This window comes from Elephantulus edwardii, unplaced genomic scaffold (genome assembly GCF_000299155.1).
Source record: "Elephantulus edwardii isolate Elephantulus edwardi_28Jun2011 unplaced genomic scaffold, EleEdw1.0 scaffold00055, whole genome shotgun sequence".
In the NCBI taxonomy this organism is placed as follows: Eukaryota; Metazoa; Chordata; class Mammalia; order Macroscelidea; family Macroscelididae; genus Elephantulus; species Elephantulus edwardii.
The window spans coordinates 3,866,376-3,886,989 of record NW_006399805.1 but is presented as its reverse complement, the minus strand read 5'-3'; the positions used below and the strand labels follow the sequence as shown (position 1 = coordinate 3,886,989).

Genomic DNA, 20,614 nt, shown 5'->3' with positions numbered 1-20,614 from the left:
AATGAACCAAAACTAGACTCCTACCATTAAAAATACACCAGGAGATGGTATGATTAGGAAAATGACAGCAAGAGAGAAAAATGGTTACACACCATGAAGAATGGAATCTGAATTGTGCGTTCACACACTGTTGAGATTACATAAATTTTTTTGTATTGTCATTATATAATAATTTATTAAAGGATATGGCACTGAAGGAATTAGGAAAGATCTATTGGGGACCTGAAAAGACAGGGTAATAGTGGGCACAGATCAATGGTGATTAATTTTATAAAACACAATATATAGGAATGATCATATGAAACACAATGTGAATGAAGGAATGTGGGAAACACAATGTACTTGAATGGAACACAATGTATACAAATTTTGTATGCAAACCAATATAAAATAAAATTTAAAATAAGAAACACTACAGGGTAGTGGTAATGACTACATATCATCACAAACACAGTGTTACAGAATTGTAAAGGCAGAAAATGGCAGGTGTTTTCCTGTGTGTATATTCAGAATTTTTTTTTTATTCCATCAAAAGATTCAGAGGGTCAAGGAGTGCAGCCTTCAATATGGACTGATACTCAATGTCAAGAAGACAAAGATTCTCACCACTGGACCAACTGACAGCATCAGGATGGATGGTGAAGAGATTGAGATTGTTCACAGCTTTAGTTTGCTTGGCTCCACAGTCAACAATCTTGGCACCAGTAGCCAGGAAATTAAAAGACATATTGCCATGGGAAAGTCTGCTGTTAGGGACCTTTCCAAAGTTCTGAAGAGCAACGGTGTCTCTCTGGAGACTAAGGTGCGTCTGATACAGGCCATGATCTTTGCAATCACTTGTTATGCATCAGAGAGTTGGACAAGACTAGGGACGATAGAAGGAGAATTGATGCCTTTGAGCTGTGGTGCTGGAGAAGAGTATTAAATGTACCATGGACTGCCAAGAAAACAAACAGATTCATCCTGGAGAGGGTTAAACCAGGCGGCTCCTTGGAGGCAAGGATTCTGAGGCTCTGTCTAACATACTTTGGACATGTTGTAAGGAGGGATCGGTCCTTGGAGAGGGACATCATCCTTGGTATGGTGGAGGGACAGCACAGGAGGGGAAGGCCCTCTATGAAGTGGATTGACTCAGTGACTGGGGTAATCCGAATAGGTATGTCAGAGATAGTGTGATTGGCACAGGACAGAGCAGAGTTTAGGGCTGTTGTATATAGGGTTGCTATGAGTCGCAAGCAACTCGACAGTACATAACAACAACAACAATCAAAAGATTATGTTACTAATTAAAAAAAATAAATAAAATATGCAGTCTGCCTATTCTGATCAAAGAAACACATGTAAGTTCCTGAGGCCTTGATAGAAAAAAGAAAAGGTGAACCCAGGACTCAGATCCGGGCTCCAAGACTGCCCAGCTCTGTCACCTTGGACAAGTCACTCTCACTGGGTCTTTTGCTCCACTTTTAAATAGGCAAGAAAAGATGAGTGCCTGCCTCACTGTGTCCCTATGACTTTGAGAAGAGCGTGAATGGGCTTTATAACTAGGAAGAGCCACAGAAGTGGTGCCCGATGCATTATCATGAATCCAAGACATAAGCTGTGCATCCCAGCATCATCAGCCCAAAGCCCTGCAGCCTCTGCCGCCTCAAGTTGCTGAGAATGTTTCTTTATGAACTGGCCTCAGCCCTTTGCTCTGCATTCTTCCAGTGCCTGGTGTATTAAGTGCTCAGAAAGTGCTAAACAGTGAGCAGCAGGCAGCTGCCTTAAACGGAAGGGCTGTGGAAGGTGAGCTCGGCCTTCTGGGAGAAGAGGAAGTGAATCATCATCGCACAGCAATGCCTGGCCAAGGCCTCCAGGAAAGAGCAAACAGCACCCTGGCGACCCAAGAACATTTATCTAGCCATTCAGCAAACATTTACCAAGAACCTGCTACCTTCCAGGCACAGTTCTAAGGGGCTAGCAAACAGCAGCGCACAAAATCAGCCTCCCTCAGGAAGGCTGCATTCAAGGGGGGAGAGGACGACGCAGGCAACCAGCCAGAGAAGCTGAAGGTATAACACGGGTCCTGTAGGTTCTATGAGTCGGAACCAACCCCATGGCAAGAGTTGGGGTTTTTGGAAGGAGATGGAGGGAAGACAGTGATGGAAACTGAGGCAGGGTTAGAGGGACAGATAACATACACCTTTAACTCACTGGGCTGCTACTAGAAAGATTACTGGTTCGAGTCCATTCAGGGGTGCCTCAGAAGGAAGGCCTGGAGGTCTACTGTCCAATAATTGTTATTGATGCTGTTGTTGCTGTTGTTATACATTGCCATCCAGTGAAAACCAACTCAGCTGACCCTCCAGCAGATTTTCAAAGGCTGTAAGTCACATGAGAGGAGGCTGTCCACCTCTCTCCCCTGAAAGAGCAGATAGACTCAAACTGCTCAACTCTGGGTTGGGAGCACAAGTCCCTACCCACTAGGCCGCTGTTTGTTGTTGTTGCTGTTGTTGTTAGGTGCCACTGAGTCAAATACAACTCACAGTGACCCTATGAACAAAAGATCTGAACCTAGTCCTGCACCACCCTCACACTTCCCGACACACAAGAGCCCATTTCAGCAATCACCCTGTCAATGCACCTGGTTGAGGGTCTTCTCCTTCACCAACCCTCCAACCTTCCAAGCATCATGTCCCTCTCCAAGGAAGAGCACCTCTTAGCAACACACCCAAAGTATGAAAGGCAAAGTCTCACCATTCTTGCCTCCAAAGAGCACTCCAGCTGCACCCTCTCCTAGACCTATCTATTCATTTTCCTGGCCATCCATGGAATGTTCAGTGCTCTTCTCCAACACCACAGCTCAAAGGTGTCAAGTCATTTTCTGTCATTCTTACTACTCTCCAGGTCTTAGATGCACAGCTAATAATTGGAAATCCTATGGCCTGAAACAGACGTACCTTAGTCCTCAAACTGACATCACTACTTCTCAATAATTTGGAAAGGTCCCTAACTACAAATTTTCCCAGTGCAATGTGTCTTATCTCCCGACTGCTCGTACCAAGGGTATTAATTGTGGATCCAAGTAAGATGAAGCTGTTGACAGTTTCAATCTCCTCTCCATCCACCATGACACTGCCTACTGGACCAGTGCTAAAAATCTTTCTTTTCTTGATAGAGACATAATCCATACTGAAGACTGCATTCTTTGATAATCTGCAACACGTGCTTCAAATCCTCCTCACTTTCAGCGAGTTGTGTCATCTGCATAACACAGGTTATTGATGAGTCTCCCTTCAATCCTGGTGCCACGTTCCTCTTCATAGAGTCCAGCGTCTCGAATAATTTGCTCAGCATACAGATTGAACAGGTGTGGAGACAGAATACTTCCCTGACACACTCCCTTCCCAATCCCAAATCATGCAGTGCTCCCCTGCCCCGTTCGCACAGCAGCCTCCTGCTCCAGGTACAATCAAGTGCTCTGGGATTCCCATTCTTCTCAGTGTCAGCTACAACTTGTCATGATCCACACAGCCAAATGCCTTTGCATAGTCAATAAAGTACAAAGAGACATTCTTCTGACCAGGTTCTTAGAGCTCCTGAAAAATTAGACACAGGAAATCCCACGAAGCATAGCTCTACTCTGACACATGGGGTCACCAAGAATTAGAAACGAGTCCCCTTGTAGCTCCAAACCCATTTTAACACCTATGACCCCACAGGACTGAAAGGACTCCCCTGTAATGTTTCCAAGCCTCTAAGGAAGCAGATTAACCTATTTCCTACCAAAGAGCAATAGGTAAATTTGAACTGCTCACCTTTCAGTTAGCAGCCAATCACTTTAACCGCTGCAATCCCAGGGCTCTTAGCAACTCCACTACCAACACCCTCTGCCGTTGAAGGGATTCTAACTCTTGGCCAGCCTACAGGGTATCTAGAGGTACAAATATCAAGAGGAGCAGATGGCTTTGTCTTCCTGCCTTGGAGCGGCTGGGTCTGAAGCACAGACCATTCAGTTAGCTGCCATCCAACACTTAGCCCACATCACTATCAATCCCACAGCAAACGAGAGTGTTTTACGTAGGGATATCTGAGCTAAAGACAGCACTTGTCCAACTCTGATACACAGCAAGTGATCAGAAAGACCATGGCCTGAATCAGGTGTACTTTAGGCCTCAAGGGTTTTAAATAAGTGATGGAGAGACATGTCTCTGGGGGATAATGATTCTAGAGAGAACAGACACTACAAGGTCCTGATGGAGGAGTGTGTCTGGCATGTTCAAGGCCCGTGGGGTGGCAAGGAGGTCAGTCAGGCTTTAGAGAGGCCATCACGGACAGATGGCAGTTACAGCAGCTGAGGTCAGACGGAGTCAGGAGCCAGATCTGATAAGGCTTCATGGCTTTCACGGAGTGTCTTTTAAAGTCACTGGAGGGTTAGCCTCAAGTCAAAGAATGACAGCTCTGATTGCTGTTTTTAAAAGGATCACTGTGGCTACTGGGGAAGCCCAGCGTTTACCAGGAAAGTCTTCTAGAATATCAGCGTACTCTAAGTTCAAGTCTATTTCTCAGTCCAGTACTTAAGGTGGGAGTGGGGAGCCCAAAATCCTCTGAGTAACAATATTCACATTCAGGTTTCACTGGAATTATACCCCAACTCCGTCCTAAAGATATGAGATGGTTTGTATGCACACCATGAAAGTTAAAACACAAGTATGAACGTGGGAATAGTCAAAGGTAAGCAAATAAAAGATCATATAAATGTAAAACATAAGTGTACAAGACCAGAGAGGCAAGCATAATTTCTATAAAATGAGCCCCAAAATTAACTCTAAACTTCCTGGCAGTCAAGGCAAGAAAGAGAAATGTAGTCGCTTACCTAATTCTTATGATCAAAGACATGTCTTCCAGTTCCTTCAGTGTCTTACCAGCCTGGCATGCGCAAATGCTGGCAAACTCCTTGTCCCAGACACCCAGTTCATCTGGCAAGTCTGCTCTTCCAATCCCCACATGGGGCCAAAAGAACTCCACAGTGCCCTGAGCCCTCAAACCTGCCGCACCTCAAAACGCCAGAGCCTGGATTCAGCTGACATTACATCTCCCAAGACCCAAGGCGGGGAGCAACAGGAGGCCAAGATAGCAAACTTAAACAACTGCATCTTGGAAAAAGTGCAACCTTGGTGCTCCCAGGAGGCAGGGACAGCAAAACTTGGTCTCTGATGGTTCTGCACGTTGTTAGGAGGGACCAGTCCTTGGAAAAAGACATCATGCTTGGGAAGGTGGAGGATCAGAGAAGGAGAAAGACCCACAACAAGATGGACTGACCAGCAACTGTAACAACGGGTTCAAGTCACCAGAGAAAATGGCACAGATAGGGTCACTGCTTTGTACTGGACTTGACAGAGGCTAACAACAGGTGTTCCAAGTATCCACTTTAAATCAGAACTTCAAACTGACCCTTCCCAGTGTGACCACCTCCCAAGATGTGTCTATCTTTCCCACAGCTACTTCCTGAGCCAGAATCGAAAGTTTAAGAAGAGCTGAGTCTTTCAGATCCTCACATATTCTTATGTATTTGTTGTTGTTGTTGTTTAATGCCGTCGAGTCGTAGACGACTCATAGCGACCCTATGAACGAACAGCCTGAGCACTGTTCGTACATAGAGTTTCCAGAGGCAAGCCATTTTGGAAGTGGATGCCGCTCCTGCTTCCAGGCTTGTTTTAGTTGGGAAGCTCCAGCCAACACTGTCCACCATGGGTGCCCATTACCACGATTGGCACCTCACTGTCACAGGCTTCAGCATCACAGCAGCCACGAGTTACCTCTGTACAGCAACACACAGACCAGTGCTATACCACCTAGAAAAATTGTCTTCAAATTGTCTTATGTATTTAGCTTATTAAAATGTAGGTTCTGAGTCAGTTTTTATGTGATGGAAATGTAAATTCTCAGAAGGGCTTGAATTGAACCAAACAGGTCGAGAGCCCTGGTGTAAGCCAAGGATTGCCCTTACAAAACTAAGAGGTGTAAATGGAGCAAGTGCCCATAAAAATTTCCCCCTCTCAGCATTGTGCCAGCTGCCATGGTCTGTGAAGACAGCACCCAGCGTCCACTCTGGAGGTGGGAGGATGACTGGGTTAAGCTGCAAACGCCCAGGAAAGAAGAGCCAGCTGGGAGGACGGAAAGGCTGCATGCGCTCTCCTGAGGTCCAAGATGACCCACACGTGACACCAGACTCTCTCTGTGCACTCCCTCACTGATGGCCACCAGCTGTGACCGACTCATAGCTGACCCTCCAGCCAGTCTTCGGAGGTTGTAAATCACACAGGAGGAGACTGCTCATCTTTGTCCTAAGGTGATGGATTCGAACTGCAAAAGAGACGCCACTTTTGAATTAGCAAAACCCTATGGACTAGGCTACCAGAGCCCTATGGAGCACAGGAGATAAGACCCTTCAAACTGACTCATTCAGTGGCTCTATAAACAACACAGCAAACCCTGCACCCACCCACCCTCGCAAGCTCTGCTGGGCGGGAGCCCCTGTGGTGCCATCCACCCTGAGGGTCTCGGGATATTCTCCAGACAGCAGTTATCATTACTGTCCTGAGCCATCAGTAACGCAGATTCTTGGCGCATCCCTAAGAAGAATTCGCTGTCTAATAAATACACCTGCAGATAACTAAACTCATTAACCTGCTGCAGAAATAGTTCGTGTAGTACACCTGAATTGTGGCGACACCTGCAGTATAATTAGCATTAAGCCATGCTTTCTGAAAGCAGTTAATAAGCTTAATTGTCTACCAAGGGCCTTGCTGGCTGGCAGCCAGTGACCTCTCCTCCAGGAATAATAAAGATTAACAAAATAATTAATGGAAATCCCTTCAAGGCACGCAGAAAAACTAATTACCTTAAGGCTTCACGTACCCAAACCCCCTCCCCCAGGAAGAAGCTACGTTGCAATGGCCAGTAGCAACCAAAACTCCTCAGTGACCTCATTCAGAAACATTCTCAAAAGGGGCCAGTGTGCAAACAAGCTGGAGATCACGGAGCCCCAGGACTATCCGTCCCTCAAGGACAGGATTCCCTCAGGCCAGGACAGCCCTTCTCCTTCGAGCAATCCCAGCACATTCTAACATAATGGAATGGAAAAGGCACTAGACAAGGTTTCCTCTATAGATGCTCTCGTTGGCATCAAGTCAGAGCTGGCCTAGGACTGCTCCAGAGGGTTTTCTAAGCTAGATATTGCACACAACTGTGCATTGTTGTGCGGAGGTAACTCGTGGTTGTTAAACACTGTGACACTGTTGTGCCAAATGCAATAATGGTTCCCCATGGTGGACAGTGTTTGGTGGAGCTTCCCAATTAAAACAAGCTTGGAAGCAGGAGTGGCATCCACTTCCGAAACAGCTTGCCTCTGGAAACTCTATGAACAATGCTCAAGTCTTTCATTCATAGGACCGCTATGAGTCGTCTATAACTCGATGGTAAATAACAACAACAATATATGCACAGCAGAAGACTGTCCAGCTTTCTCAGAGAAGTCAGTGGATTTGAACTACAGGCCTTTGAGATGGCAGCACCGCTCCCTCATGAGGCCCTTGCTGGTGGTGCTATTGAGCATGACTCACAGTGACCCGACGAACACCAGATCTAAAAGCCCTGTCCTACCACCATCTCTGACACGTGAGCCCATTCATGCCGTCACTGTATCAATCCGTCCCGTTGAGGGTGTTCCTTTCTTTCGCTGGCCCACCTCCAGTCATGATGCTCTTCTCCAAGAAACAGCCTCTCCTAACAACATGCCCAAAGTATGTGAAACAACAGAGCTTTGTCACCTTTGTAGATCTGAGCCGCCAGAGAGGAAGCATCTTTGCATTAACAGTCCAGCTCCTTAGGGACCATGACTCCAGAGTTCATCTTTATTGACAGTACGTACAAAGTGTTCGAACACACAGTATCACTAAACTCTGAGCAAATGCTCCAAGGCTGACAGCTTTCAGAAGCCTCACTTCAAGTAGGAGGAAAATTAACCATTACCTTATTGATCTGTCAGGAATATTCCTTTTTTTTTTCTATTGATTTCAATATAAGAAGAGTCTAGAGCTGACATGATTCTTCATAATGTGAATCCTAGTCTCTTTCTCAAACTGTTTTTAACCAGATGACATCCGGTTACACTACCAGATCAGTGTATCCCATATTTCAAAGTTTGAAAGTCAGATCTCCTTTTTCTGCAAAGTCTCCCAATAGCCAATTTAAGAAATGCTTAACAACAACATATACCTATTATGTCTGCAGGGGAACGAAACCGTTCTGAGTGAATTGAGAGAAAAGTAAAACTGAAGAGGAAGGAGGGAAATTGTTAAAAACAAACACTCAGGACTCAAGAAATACCCTGGCGGACTACACAGAGCACTCTGTGTACGATGAACAGTCTACACATGTTCCCAAGGAATTCTAAGACACCCTCATCGTAATTCTGTGCCTGCGTTTACCATCACACATTAAAGAAACATTCAAGATGTGTATCACTGTGTAATCACACAGCTATGCCTTCACTCAAAGCCTCCCAAGTCTGTACTGCACTTTTAAATCAGATTTTATTATATTCAATTATACATTGTGATTGCATGTTTCCTAATTACATCTTATTAGAGCCCGTAACACACAAGATAATCTCGTTCCAATTGATGACAATTCGTGGTGACAAGTCCCTCTGAAAAAGTTTTCTGAGGCATAAAAACAACATCCCTTCATTCAGTACAAAGATTTCATCTAATATCAAGTGACAGTAAACAATTTCTGGTTTAATGTCAATTGGGAAATTGCTGGTGTCTTGCTTCAGACGGCACTTAGGACCAATTACTACACAGCACACATGCAGTTTTTCCAATATTTCAATTAATTCATTATACTGAACACTTCTGGGATGGCAAGCTCAAAATCTTCCAGTCAACAATGAAGGCTAGCACCCAAAATGAACTGAAATCACCCCACTGAAGTCAGAACCTGAGTCTGGTTGATAAAGTCGACCTCATCTCTACCCCTAGTGTAGTCAAACTCTAATCCCTTTCCTGCCTGCAGTCTCAGGCCCCACCCACCTGAAAGCACAGGTCACTGTGAACTTCTCTAACACCAGCTGACTTTGTCCAACACACAGTAGCAGGCGGGAGGTCATTTTAGAGGAGTATCAGAAAACCCGTTGTCCTGGGGTCTACTCACAGCAAACCCACAGAAGGGACTAGAGCGCCCTGATGCTTTCCACAGCTGCACTTTTTACAGACGGGAGCTCTGCTGACGCGGTCCACAGAGCTGTGCTGCAAACGGAAGGGCTGAACGCCTCTGGCAGTTCAAAACCACCCGCGGCTCTCAGGAAAAGCTTGAGCAATCTCCTCTCCTGCGATTCACAATCTTGGAAAACCCACTGAAGACTCAGCTACTGGTTGGTTCCAAATCGATGGTAAAGAGAAAGAGAATCCTTACAGACACAGACTGCCATCTCTTTCCGCAGTTAAGTGTGCGCTATTTTTTAAAAATGCAGTTTCTGGTGACTTCCTCAGAACTGCTGTTCTACAAAAATACCAACAGGTATTAAGTGGTCAAATAAATTCTGGGGACTCCAGGCCACACAGACTGAAGCAGGCTTCGGAGCCCCAGAACACCTGAGGGACTTTCATGGTCATGTGCAGGATGTAGGGCCAGTGTGAAGGTGGGTGCAAGGACCAGCCAGGAACAGCAGCTCAGGCAGGCAACCCTTCTCAGGTCTGTTCATCGACTGAAATCCTTGTTTCCCACTAGTCTACCTCCTCCCACATCGGTCCTGTTAGCTACTGTCAAGCCGGTCCCCAGGTCAGAGCAACTCCATGCACGATGGGCCTGGACCACTGTGAATTACACCATATCCACCGGCTGGCTTTCAGAAACCAATCACCAGGCTTCTCTTCCTGGTCCATCTTAGTCTTGAGGGTCCACTGAAATTTGTTCAGCATCCTAACAACACACAAACCTCCTCTGATAGACAGTAGTGACTATGCTTAAGATGCGCTGGCAAAGAACGGAACATAAATAAAAACGTTGTTGTTGTTGTTGTTGTTGTTGTTGTTGTTGTTAGGTGCCATCAAGGTAACTCAGGCTGATACCAGCCCTGTCCTCCTGTGCCAGCCTCATCATCCCTGATACACTTGAGCCCACCGGTGCAAGTCACTGTGTCAATCATCTCTTTGGGCCTCTTCCTCTCTTTCCCTGTCCCTCCACCTTTCCAAGCATGACGTCCTTTCCAAGGACCAGCCCCTCCCAACAACACATCCAAAATACGTGAGGCAAAGATTCACCATCCTTGCTTCCAAAGACCACCTGAGCTGCACTTTCTCCAAAATGTAGTCTATGGGCTGCCAATACCACAACTCAAAGGCATCTATTCTTCTTCTATCACCCGTAGTCACTGTTCAACTTTCAGATGCAGAGCAAGTAACTGAAAAGACCATGGCTTGCATCAGACGCACTTTAGTCTCTAAACTGCCAACATCGCTGCTCCTTAACACTTTAAAGAGGTCCTTAACAGCAGATTAACCCAGTGCAGTACTTCTTTAGATTTCTTGACTGCTGGTGTCAAGGTGTTGATTGTAGATTCAAGCAAGAAGAAACTGGTGACAACTTCAATCTTCTCTCCATCTAACATGATGATGTTGCCTATTGACCCAGTGGAAAGGAGTTTTGTCTTCCTGACATTGAAATGTAATCCATATTGAAGTCTATGGTCTTTGATCTTCTACAGCAAACATTTCGAGTGCTCTATGCAAATTTCCAAATACGCACAAAACTTAAGAGGCTCATGACCAAATGTATTCGCCCCAAGCATCAACACATCCCAGCCTAGTCTCATCTCTACCCGGACCCACTCGGACTCTCCTCCTGGATTTTTTCCCCCTATCTGATTATTTTTAAGCAAATTGCAGCCATAGTTATTTTTATTTACATATATATTCCTGAATGTTTCTCTTAAAAATGGTTGTTATCTTTTTAAAAAAGTCACAAGACTCTTCTCTCAGCTAACAAAATGCCAGTAATCTAATGGGGATGCAATGGTTAGGCTTTCAGCTACTAAACAAAAGGCTAGCAGATCGAATCCACCCAGCTGCTCACGGGAAGAAAGACATTGCCATCGGCTCCATATAGATGGACTGCTGTCATTCAGGAACTTATGACTCGCAGTGACTTTGTGGAGAACAAAGGAGAACTACTTACTCTACAGGGTTTCCAAGCCTGGAAATTCTCAGAGAAGCAGGCTGCCTCATCTTTCCCCCGCTGGGTGGCTGGAAGATCTGAACCTTCACACTTCTGGCTGGCAGCCACCACTTTACGCTCTGCATCCCCAGGGCTCCCACTCTAAGGTCTAGGAAAGCTACAGAGCGGTTGTACTCTATCAGATGGGGTGACTCCGAGTCAGAATCAATGCTGCACACCCAGTAACAACTACCTTCTTGTTTCTTATCTCCCCAAGCACCTTCTTTTCTAGGGGCTGTTCAAACTTTAACTAACGCATATTTTAATCACCTGGTAATCTTGTTAAACTGTAGATTCAGGTCAGGTGATAGCAGAGATGCTGCATTTCTCACAAGCTGATATTTAAATGATATTTTGAATGAGATAATGTCTCTGCTAACATTCAGCACAAGCACAGGCATCTAGTTTTACGTGGAAAAACACCTTTTGAATTATATTCCACTTTCTTTCTTCGCAATGATTCATAAATGCCTTTTCAAAAATAAAAAGTCCTCATAAAAATCTTAACAAATTTCATTTTCTCACCACAGTTCAAATGTAGAACAGGAGTGTTTTCCTTAAGGCATCCTATTAAGCGATGATTTCCTCCCCAGTCCCAACACCTAAGGGGCTGGCTACTATAAAGATTAATACCATAACTCATGTCATGACTTGCAAGCAATTAATAAAAAGGGGGAAAGCAGTAAAGACAGGAGCAGAGCTCACCCATGACAAACTGGAAAAATGCACATATCAAATGCAAACAAACAACAAACAGACAAAATTAGAAAAGCATGAATACCGCAGTTTAAAGAAAATCCAGTGGCTGGTCAGGTAAGTCCCAAGCCCAACAAGCAACATGACCACAGTGGAGCCCTGGATGGCACAAATGGTTACACAACAGACCACAAGCAGGTTGGCAGTTCAAATCCACCCGTGGTACCTGAGAAGACAGGCTTGGTGATGTGCTTATGAAAAGCCTCGGCCTTGAAAATCCTGCCTATCACCTCAGCAGCAAATGATCAGGGAAGAAACGACAGGCGAATACTTGGAGCCAACCTAACCCGGCGTTATTATTCACTGTGATAGACCTACTTCATTTCCCCCCAAAGGCTAACAAGTTGTGCACTCCTCCTAGTTCACAAGCAAGATACTAAATTGTGTGATAGGGTTTTGGGGTGTTTTTTTTTTTTTAAGATTTTTTTATTTTTATTTCTATTATTTTGTGTGTGTGTGTGTACCGTCAAATTGGATCTGACTGTTACAGGAGATCATCTGGTGGATTTGAACCGCACGCCTCTGGGATTGCAGTGCAGCTTCTTGCCACTAGGACACCAGAGCTCTCTTTAAATTGCATGGTTTTAAGTAACTTGCTCAAGGTCAGATTATCAATGTCGTAAATCTGTATTGAACTGTACCCACATAGCCCTTCCCACTACTAAGGGCCTGGAAGAAACCTGACCATGTCAGTCAGCATTAGGGAGCTCTGGAAACTCAACTGTGAGGAGTTGCACTGCCAACCCAAAGGCACCCGGTTCAAATCCACCTACTGCTCCATGGGAGAAAGACAGGCAGTCTCTTCCTGTGTAATTAACTGCCTCTGAAAACCCACTGGGTGGTCAGCTATGGGTAGGTTCCAAGTCGACAGTACACAACAACAAAGCCTTCATGATATCTCAATGTTAAAGAATGTATGTGGTGAGAAACTACTTATAAGTTCACATGATATTAGCTCTGCATGTGCAGCCCAAAAATAGAAATTATTTGCCTCTTAGGTGCAAACATACTGTCAGACTTCACGAAAGGTTGCAGTGTTTAGTCTCCAGATGGTCCTGCTGTAACTGTCAAATAGGATTGCACTGCCTACTCTCCCCAGGGCATGGAGAACTAAACTACCTGAAAGCAGGAGGGGCTCAGGTAAAGAGCAGGAGTGGTGCCGGGAGTGTTACCCTCAGAGACACCTCCACCAATGCATACTCTCCCAGAGCATGGAGAATCCAAACACCTGAAATCAGGAGGGGGTCAGGTAAAGAGCACGGGTGGTGCCGGGAGTGTTACCCTCAGACACCCCCACCAATGCATACTCTCCCAGAGCACGGAGAACTATACTACCTGAACGCAGAGGGGCTCAAGTAAAAGAGGAGGGGTGGTGCCAGGAGTGCTACCCTCAAAGACACCCCACCAATGCATACCCTCCCCAGGGCATGGTGAACTCGAGTACCTGAAAGCAGGAGGGGGCTCCGGCAAAGAGCAGAGGTGGTGCCGGGAGTTTTAACCTCAAACACCCCCCCGAACTCTGCTCAGAGCAGTGAGCACCTGCCCCTCCTCCACGTGCCCTTCTTGGGGACCTCAAAGCTGCTTGCTCAGAGACCTGATCAAAGCCTGAACCCACTCAACAAAGTTTACTTTGAATTAAATCCTGGCTGACCAAAACGCTCTCGGAGGAGGAAGGGGACTGAACAGGTGTCTAAAAGAAAGGATTCTCCAAGTCTTTGAAATTTCAACTTCTGTGAAGATATGAAAGTTGGTTAAAAAAAAAAAAAGCAAAGCAAGCCTTCTGCTGTCTTCAAACCTTCGTGACATCTGTACCAAGGTCTGTCCACAAATCCGGTGCCCCAGTGTTTCAACAAGGCCTCCTCAAGTCACAGCCAAAGTTTGTCTTCCCAATTAAACAGCTATTAAAGGCCAACTTAGAAAGGAATGAGAGACGTTTAATTGGAAAGCAAATCACCAAGCAGTAAGTGGTAGACACATTCCCCAATTAAAAACCTGACAAGAACTTGCAAAACTGAAAACCACATCTCCCAAAAGGGAGACAGAAAGGCTGCCTCCACCAACTTCACACCAAAGAGAGGGTTAAGATGGGGAAATCAACAGGAAAGTAAGAAAATGGTGTGTTTATGTGTAAAACCACCCAAAATGGGCATCAGGAGGTAATCAGAACTCTGTCCACTTTAAAGGGCCAGTAAAGACTTAAAACCAAAAGCTCTTCCCTGAGACTGACGGGTTGGCAGGTGCACCAACCAGGCCTCTCTGCATGGGACTGAGCCAAATGCTGACCGGGGGTTCTTGGAAGTCTCTCCATCAAAGCCCTCCTCCCAGGTTCAGACCCTCTTCAGCAAAATGCTGGGGGTCTACCCTTTCAAAGATCCCAGTGTCTCCAAATATTTTCATCCAATAGACTTAACAAATTTTGTTAATGAGGCTCAAAGTCTCAACATTTTAGAAAAGTTGTAGTTACGTGCTGTCCAGTCGGAAGTGACTTGGTAGCTGACCCTCCTGGGACTTTCAGAGGAGGTACGTCATGCAGAAGGAGACTGCCCATCTTTCTCCTGTGGAGCAGCCGGTGGATTTGAACTGCCTGTCTTCAGGCTGGCAGTGCAACTCCTTTCCCTAGGCCAGAGCTCCCTTGGAAATAATGGGCTACTCATTTATAAAATTTTCATTACAATTAGACTCTCTTTTATGTTTCAGTTATTTTGGCTTTTAAATGTTTTGTTGTTGCTGTTTTTTTACACGCCACTGTGTCGCTTCCGACTCATACCAACCCTATGTAAAAAAAGTCCTAAACCCTGTTCTATCCTTTGCCAACCTCACTGTCTCTGACACACCCACTCCCATTACGCCAATCACTGAATCAATCTATCTCATCCAGGGTCTTCCTCTCTCTCTTGCGCTGTCCCCCTCCATCCTCCCAAACATGATGTCCCTCTTCAAGGACTGGTCCCTCATAACATGACCAAAGTATGTCAGATGAAGCTTCAGAATCCCTGCCTCCAAGGAGCAGCCTGGTCTCACCCTCTCTAGGACAAACTTGTTTATTCTCCTAGCAGTCCATGGTATATTCAACACTCTTCTCCAGCACCACAGCTCAAAGGCATCAACCCTAGTAATTGTCCAGCTCTCTGACGCAATAGCATGCAACCGCAAAAACTATGGCCTGGATCAGGCGCACCTTAAATGCTTTAGAGTGATGGAATATCACACTAGCAAAACTGAGGGTCACTGATTAACTATTTAGAACCTTGGCTGGAAATACCAGTGAGATTTGGTTATTCTTTATGTGTATGCCTAGTATACCTTTAAATCATCTGTTGTTATTGGAGGTTTTCAGCCTTCAGTGCCATCAAATCAGGATCAACTCATAGCTGACCGTCCAGTGGGCTTTCAGCGTCCGTACACCGCATGGGTGGAGACTGCCCATCTTTCTTCTGCAGAGCAGCTGGGGGGCTCTATCCACCTGAGCTCCCTAAGGCAATGAGGATGTTTGCGTATCTGAGCCCTGGGGAGCTCTGGTGGTGTGGGATGCAGGGGGCTGCACTACTAACCCAAAGGCTGAACCCCTCACAGATCAAATCCACCAGCTGCTCCAGGGGAGAGAGGGGTCAATCGTCTCCCATGCAGTTTAGAGCCTCTGCAAACATGGAGGGTCAACTATGAGTCCGTTCTGACTCAAGGGCAGTGAAGGGAGAGCAGAATATTTCATGAATGTAACATTTACTGTTAAAAAAAACCTCAAACAGCCCGGTGCTAGTTTTCCAAATTAAACTAAAATTATCAAACTTCTCAGAAGACAGACTCCATCACTAGCAAGTAATGCATTTTTGTGACAAACAAAGAACACCGGTGTGAGCGAGGTTCACTTCCAGGACTACCGACAGTTTATACACATGAAGATGTTTTTCTTTTTCTATTATTATTAATTTTAATGAAAAGATACAGGGATTTTGGATTTCCATTCATTCATTGTTGTACTTTTCTCCCTGCCCACCCCTCCCCTCCAGCTCTTTCTTCTCTTTGAAAAGTAAAAGAAAAATTCTTTCATTGTTATACAATCCCTCCCCCCTCAAGCCCACTCCATTATGCAGCCTTCATTCTGGACTCCTGTCATGACACTAATACCTAATCATATATCCCTTTTAAACAGTTCTCTCCCTCATCTGTTTCAATGCGGTATACATAATTCATCCCATCTTTCTCAGTCTCCCCCAACCCCGATGTCAGTCCTGTTTTACAAAAGTGGCACTATGCAATATTTGTCCTTTTGTGACTGAGATATTTCACTCAGCATAGTGTCCTCCAGGGTAAGCATGAATATTTTTTTAAATGGGTTTTTCTTTTTTAAACTTCTCACTAAAGCAATCAGGAAAGCTTCAATCTCAAATAATTTAACAATAATTAAGAATAGGAGGTTAACAATTCTCCATATAAAGAATTACAAATTTTAAAAATACAATGTTGCAAAAAAGAATTCAACAAACAGTACAAAGAGAGATACACAAAGCAGTACCTTGTGAATTGCAGCCTAGTTTAGAAACAAGAGACACACATGCCCCACTCACTTCTTCCTGGCCGGCAGGACCTTCAAGTCCCAAACACAGAGTAAACCCTGCACACTTCCTCTCACTGCCACTGCCTGTGTCCCCAGGAAGTCAAAAGCACATCAGAAAGGACTAACAAGGGAAAAGTTAGCCACACTCTCACGCAAGCCCCAACATTTTCCTTAAGCTCAAACCCGTAGAAATACAAACACTAGCACTCCAGGTGGTTAAGAACAAGGAACAAAAAGGGAAAACACCACACAGCAGGAGTCAATCTGAAAAATGTCTAGGTCTAAATCATGGTGATAAAGTCAACACAGTACAGATGGGCATAAGAAATGCACCACCACAGCCATCCTCCACACCACCCGCAGAGGGCTGCGCCGGGAAACAGGACTGAATGCCAACCATGATCAAGGGCAATGCAGGTCTTTGAATCGCCACCAGTTGAAAAATGCTTACTTTGATATTGCTGCTTTTATGAAATATATGACATTTGGAGCAAATCTGACGGACGCAGAAGAAACTGGCATACAGTATTTAAAAAAAAAAAATAGGTAAAACGTGCAGAGCATGCAGCACACAGCTGAGGAAATCAACCTGAATCCGGATCCTACCTTCTCTCATTTGCTGGATTCTCATGTTTAATCTCTTCCCTCTTCTAGCCTTTTATCATCGGCTTTAGTTACATATTTTATCCCCTGAGTAGATCATATTCTCAAGGGTAGCCTCTATATTGATTCATCATTGCAAACCTCGGGATATGACAAGTATTTACTGAACACCTAATAAGGGCCAGCACCACAAAACAAACTGAGGTGAAATACATACTGTTTAGGTAAATACATAATTGGCCTTCCATCCTGATACTTGAAAAGATAAATTCTGGAGAATTCCCGTCAATGGTAAGAACTAAGAGGATTCTTCCTAAACTTGTACAGTAATTATAATGGCTCACACTTCTTGTCTGTCCAATTCTCCTGTCAGTTTTTGAGGCTATAAATGGCATGGAAGGACAACGTCCATCTTCCTCCTTCGGAGCCACTTGTGGATATAAGCTGCCAGAGAAGCAAGGGCTTTGGGCAGGCAACTCAACCAGCTAAGCACTATCCCAATTCACTTGAAACAAACAAACAAAAAACTTCACTATCTTCAAGTCAGAACCAACTCATAGTTGATTCTCCAGTGGGTTTCCAGAGGCTGTAAATCGCATGACAGGAGAATGCCCATATTTCTCACTTATGCCACTGGCGGATTCAAACTTCCCACATCTGGGGGGCATCGCAACCCCCTACTGACTAGGCCATCGGAGTTCCCTGAAGCAGCCCACCAGGGACCTCAAAGTAAGTCCATGAAATGTTTGACTGTTCTAAAACTTTGGTTTCTTCATTCATTCAGGAGTGATATTCACTTCCTAAACAACATGCCTGGAAACTCTATGAACTTTGAGAAACAACAACAGTTACAGAAAGGCTTCAGGTCTTTTGTTCATAGTGTCTCTGTGAGTGATGCTCCACTCAAGGGCAATCACAACAGCAACAACATTCATTCAATATATCTCTCAAATACTTCTTAGGTGAAATTCTGGGGCCTGAGCTAAGGATACTCCTGGGGCCTTTCAAGAACTCAGTCAAAAGTGTATCACAGGGGAAGTAAAAAGGAGGGGAAACATTTAATGGAAAACACCCAAACTGCAATTCAAATGCCAACAATGTGAAAGTGTCATTAATACAGTTTATTCAGGTTGCTTTTTAACAGTCACTCCCAGTGTCATCCTCATTGGTACCCGAAAAAGTCCCTGTAAAAAGTGATTGAGGTATTTTACCTAGAAATAAATCAGTCCACCAAAGAGAGACGCTACAAGGTCCACCAGCCCCGTCACACATACTGTGGGGCATAGAGGGGATGTGGAAATTCAGTTTTGTCTTGCTGTGGTTTTAAGAAGTTGAGGAAGGCAGGAAAAGGCAGGGGCACGGAAAATGTCAAGCCTATGGACCCCCCGCTAGGTAGGTGACAAGTTTTGGTCCTGAAAGCTGACCAGTCACAGGTAGCTGAAGTGTAAAAACCTCTGGCAGGAGGGTATGAACTCAGGCACAAGTCTGCTGGATGCCCACCCAGGGCCCCAGGCAGCCCGGGAGGTGGCCATGCACGCTGCTCCAGGCGATCCCAGACAATGTCACCTGGATGAATGAACACACCTTCACCTGCCTTTCACCTTCAGCCCCACACTCACTGCTTTGGGGACTTGGAGACGCTGACAAGAGCTCTGCCCCCAAGAAAGAGCAACATATCTAAAGACTGTGGGAGGGATCACCCCTGCAGCCCAACCCCAGAGACCAAGTGCACCTGCCCAGACCCAAGGGAGTGGCAGAGGGGAACAGGGCGGGAAGGGGCGGGTCGGCAGGGCGTGCCCCGACAACCCTTTTCCCCTCCTAAGCCGAATTCGTGCCTCTGAGCTCTGTCCCCTGCCCTGCCTCCGGCCTCCCTCACCTGATCACAGAGATGAGCAGCCCCGAGGGGTCTTTGCTTTTGCTGACAGTGCTTCTGTACTTTCCACCAGCTGCTTCTGCCGCCATCTTTCCAGGAGGAGCAGTGGGCTGGAATGAACCTGGGCGCCCTAAAATTACGTTTTGACATCGCTGGGGTTTCAGCCAATGAAATAACAGAAGTCCCGAAACCCGGAACTGGAATAACCAACCGCTGGGACAAGAAGGCGGGTCTTAGCCGGCAAGTTTCGTCGCCGCCACTTACGTCATCCTCCTTAGCACTCTGGGAATTGTAGTTCTCCGGCCACAGTTCCTGGGCTTTCAGGAAAGTCCTTCCAAACTTCTTCGAGGTGCTCCAGCAGTGTCTTCGTTTGCATTTATTCCGATCTTACGTGTTTGCATTTTGTTTGCCTTTATAATTTAATAATATGATATTTAATCAAATTTATCCAGTGACTCCAGGATGAGAGGACTTTGGTGGGGCGATGTGGTGTGCAATGTTTATTTCACTGCCAATCAACTTTAAATGCAAGTTGTAAAATTAATCATAATCAGTTGTAATTTAATAAATTGCAAAAATTAATTAAACAGAAATTCTATCCTTTTGTGTTCTCTTCAAACAAACGTTGTTCTTTATATTTATTTTAATGTGCATTTTATTTTCCATATACAATGGCATATTGTTTAATCATCAACAGGGATAAAGTACTGATACATGTGTAACAAGTTGTGGCTAACCTTGAGGAGAATGAAAATCCCAGACAGTTGATTGTGCTCATGCAAAAGCTAGGAGGAAGTCCTCAGACAAGAACAAGAAAACACTGTGTGGTTCAAAATTAGGAAAAGAGTGAGACAAGGATGCATCCTTACCCCATCTATAAGCAGAACATCTCTTTTTAGATCATTCAGCTGAATGATCAGATTTCAGATGCAGAACAGATCATTCGGGGAACTGGGCTTTATGAGGAGTATGGCATCAGGATTGGAGGAAGACTCATCAACAACCTACATTATGCTGATGGCACAACCTTGCTTGTTGTAACTGTGGAGGACTTGAAGTGCTTACTGCAGGTCCAGGACTATAGTCTTCAATATGGATTAAAGCTCAACATCAGGAAACCAAGATTCTCACCACTGGGCCAATAGGCAGCACCATGATAGATGTAAAAGAGATTAAGGTTATAAACAATTACAGCTTGCTTGGCTCCGCAATCAATACTCTTGAGACCAGCAGTCAGGGAATCAAAAGATGAATTGCATCTGAAAAATCTGCTGTCAGAGACCTCTCCAGAGTACTGAAAAGCAATGATGTCACTCTAGAAACTAAGGTGCACCTGATCCAGGCCATGATCTTCACAATTACTTGCTATAAGCATCAGAGAGCAGGACAAATGACTAAGGATGATAGGAGAAGCAAAGCCATTGAGTCATGGTGCTGAAGAAGAGTCTTGAACATACCATGTACCACCAAGAAAATAAAGAAGTCTGTTTTATAGGGGGTGAAACCAAGTTTCTTAGAGGCTAGGATTTTGAAACTCCATCTCACATACTTTGGGCACATAGCCAGGA

General features: G+C 45.1%; 1 protein-coding gene across 1 annotated transcript in view; it reads right to left on the bottom strand.

The window, feature by feature from the left end:
• EXOC4 (exocyst complex component 4) overlaps nucleotides 1-19,135 on the bottom strand; it is an 877,780-nt gene extending 858,645 nt beyond the window's left edge. Inside the window, exon 1 of the mRNA XM_006887139.1 lies at nucleotides 19,050-19,135. Coding sequence (XP_006887201.1) covers nucleotides 19,050-19,135 — 86 coding nt within the window. The remainder of the gene's footprint in view (nucleotides 1-19,049) is intronic.
• Nucleotides 19,136-20,614: the final 1,479 nt, after the last annotated feature.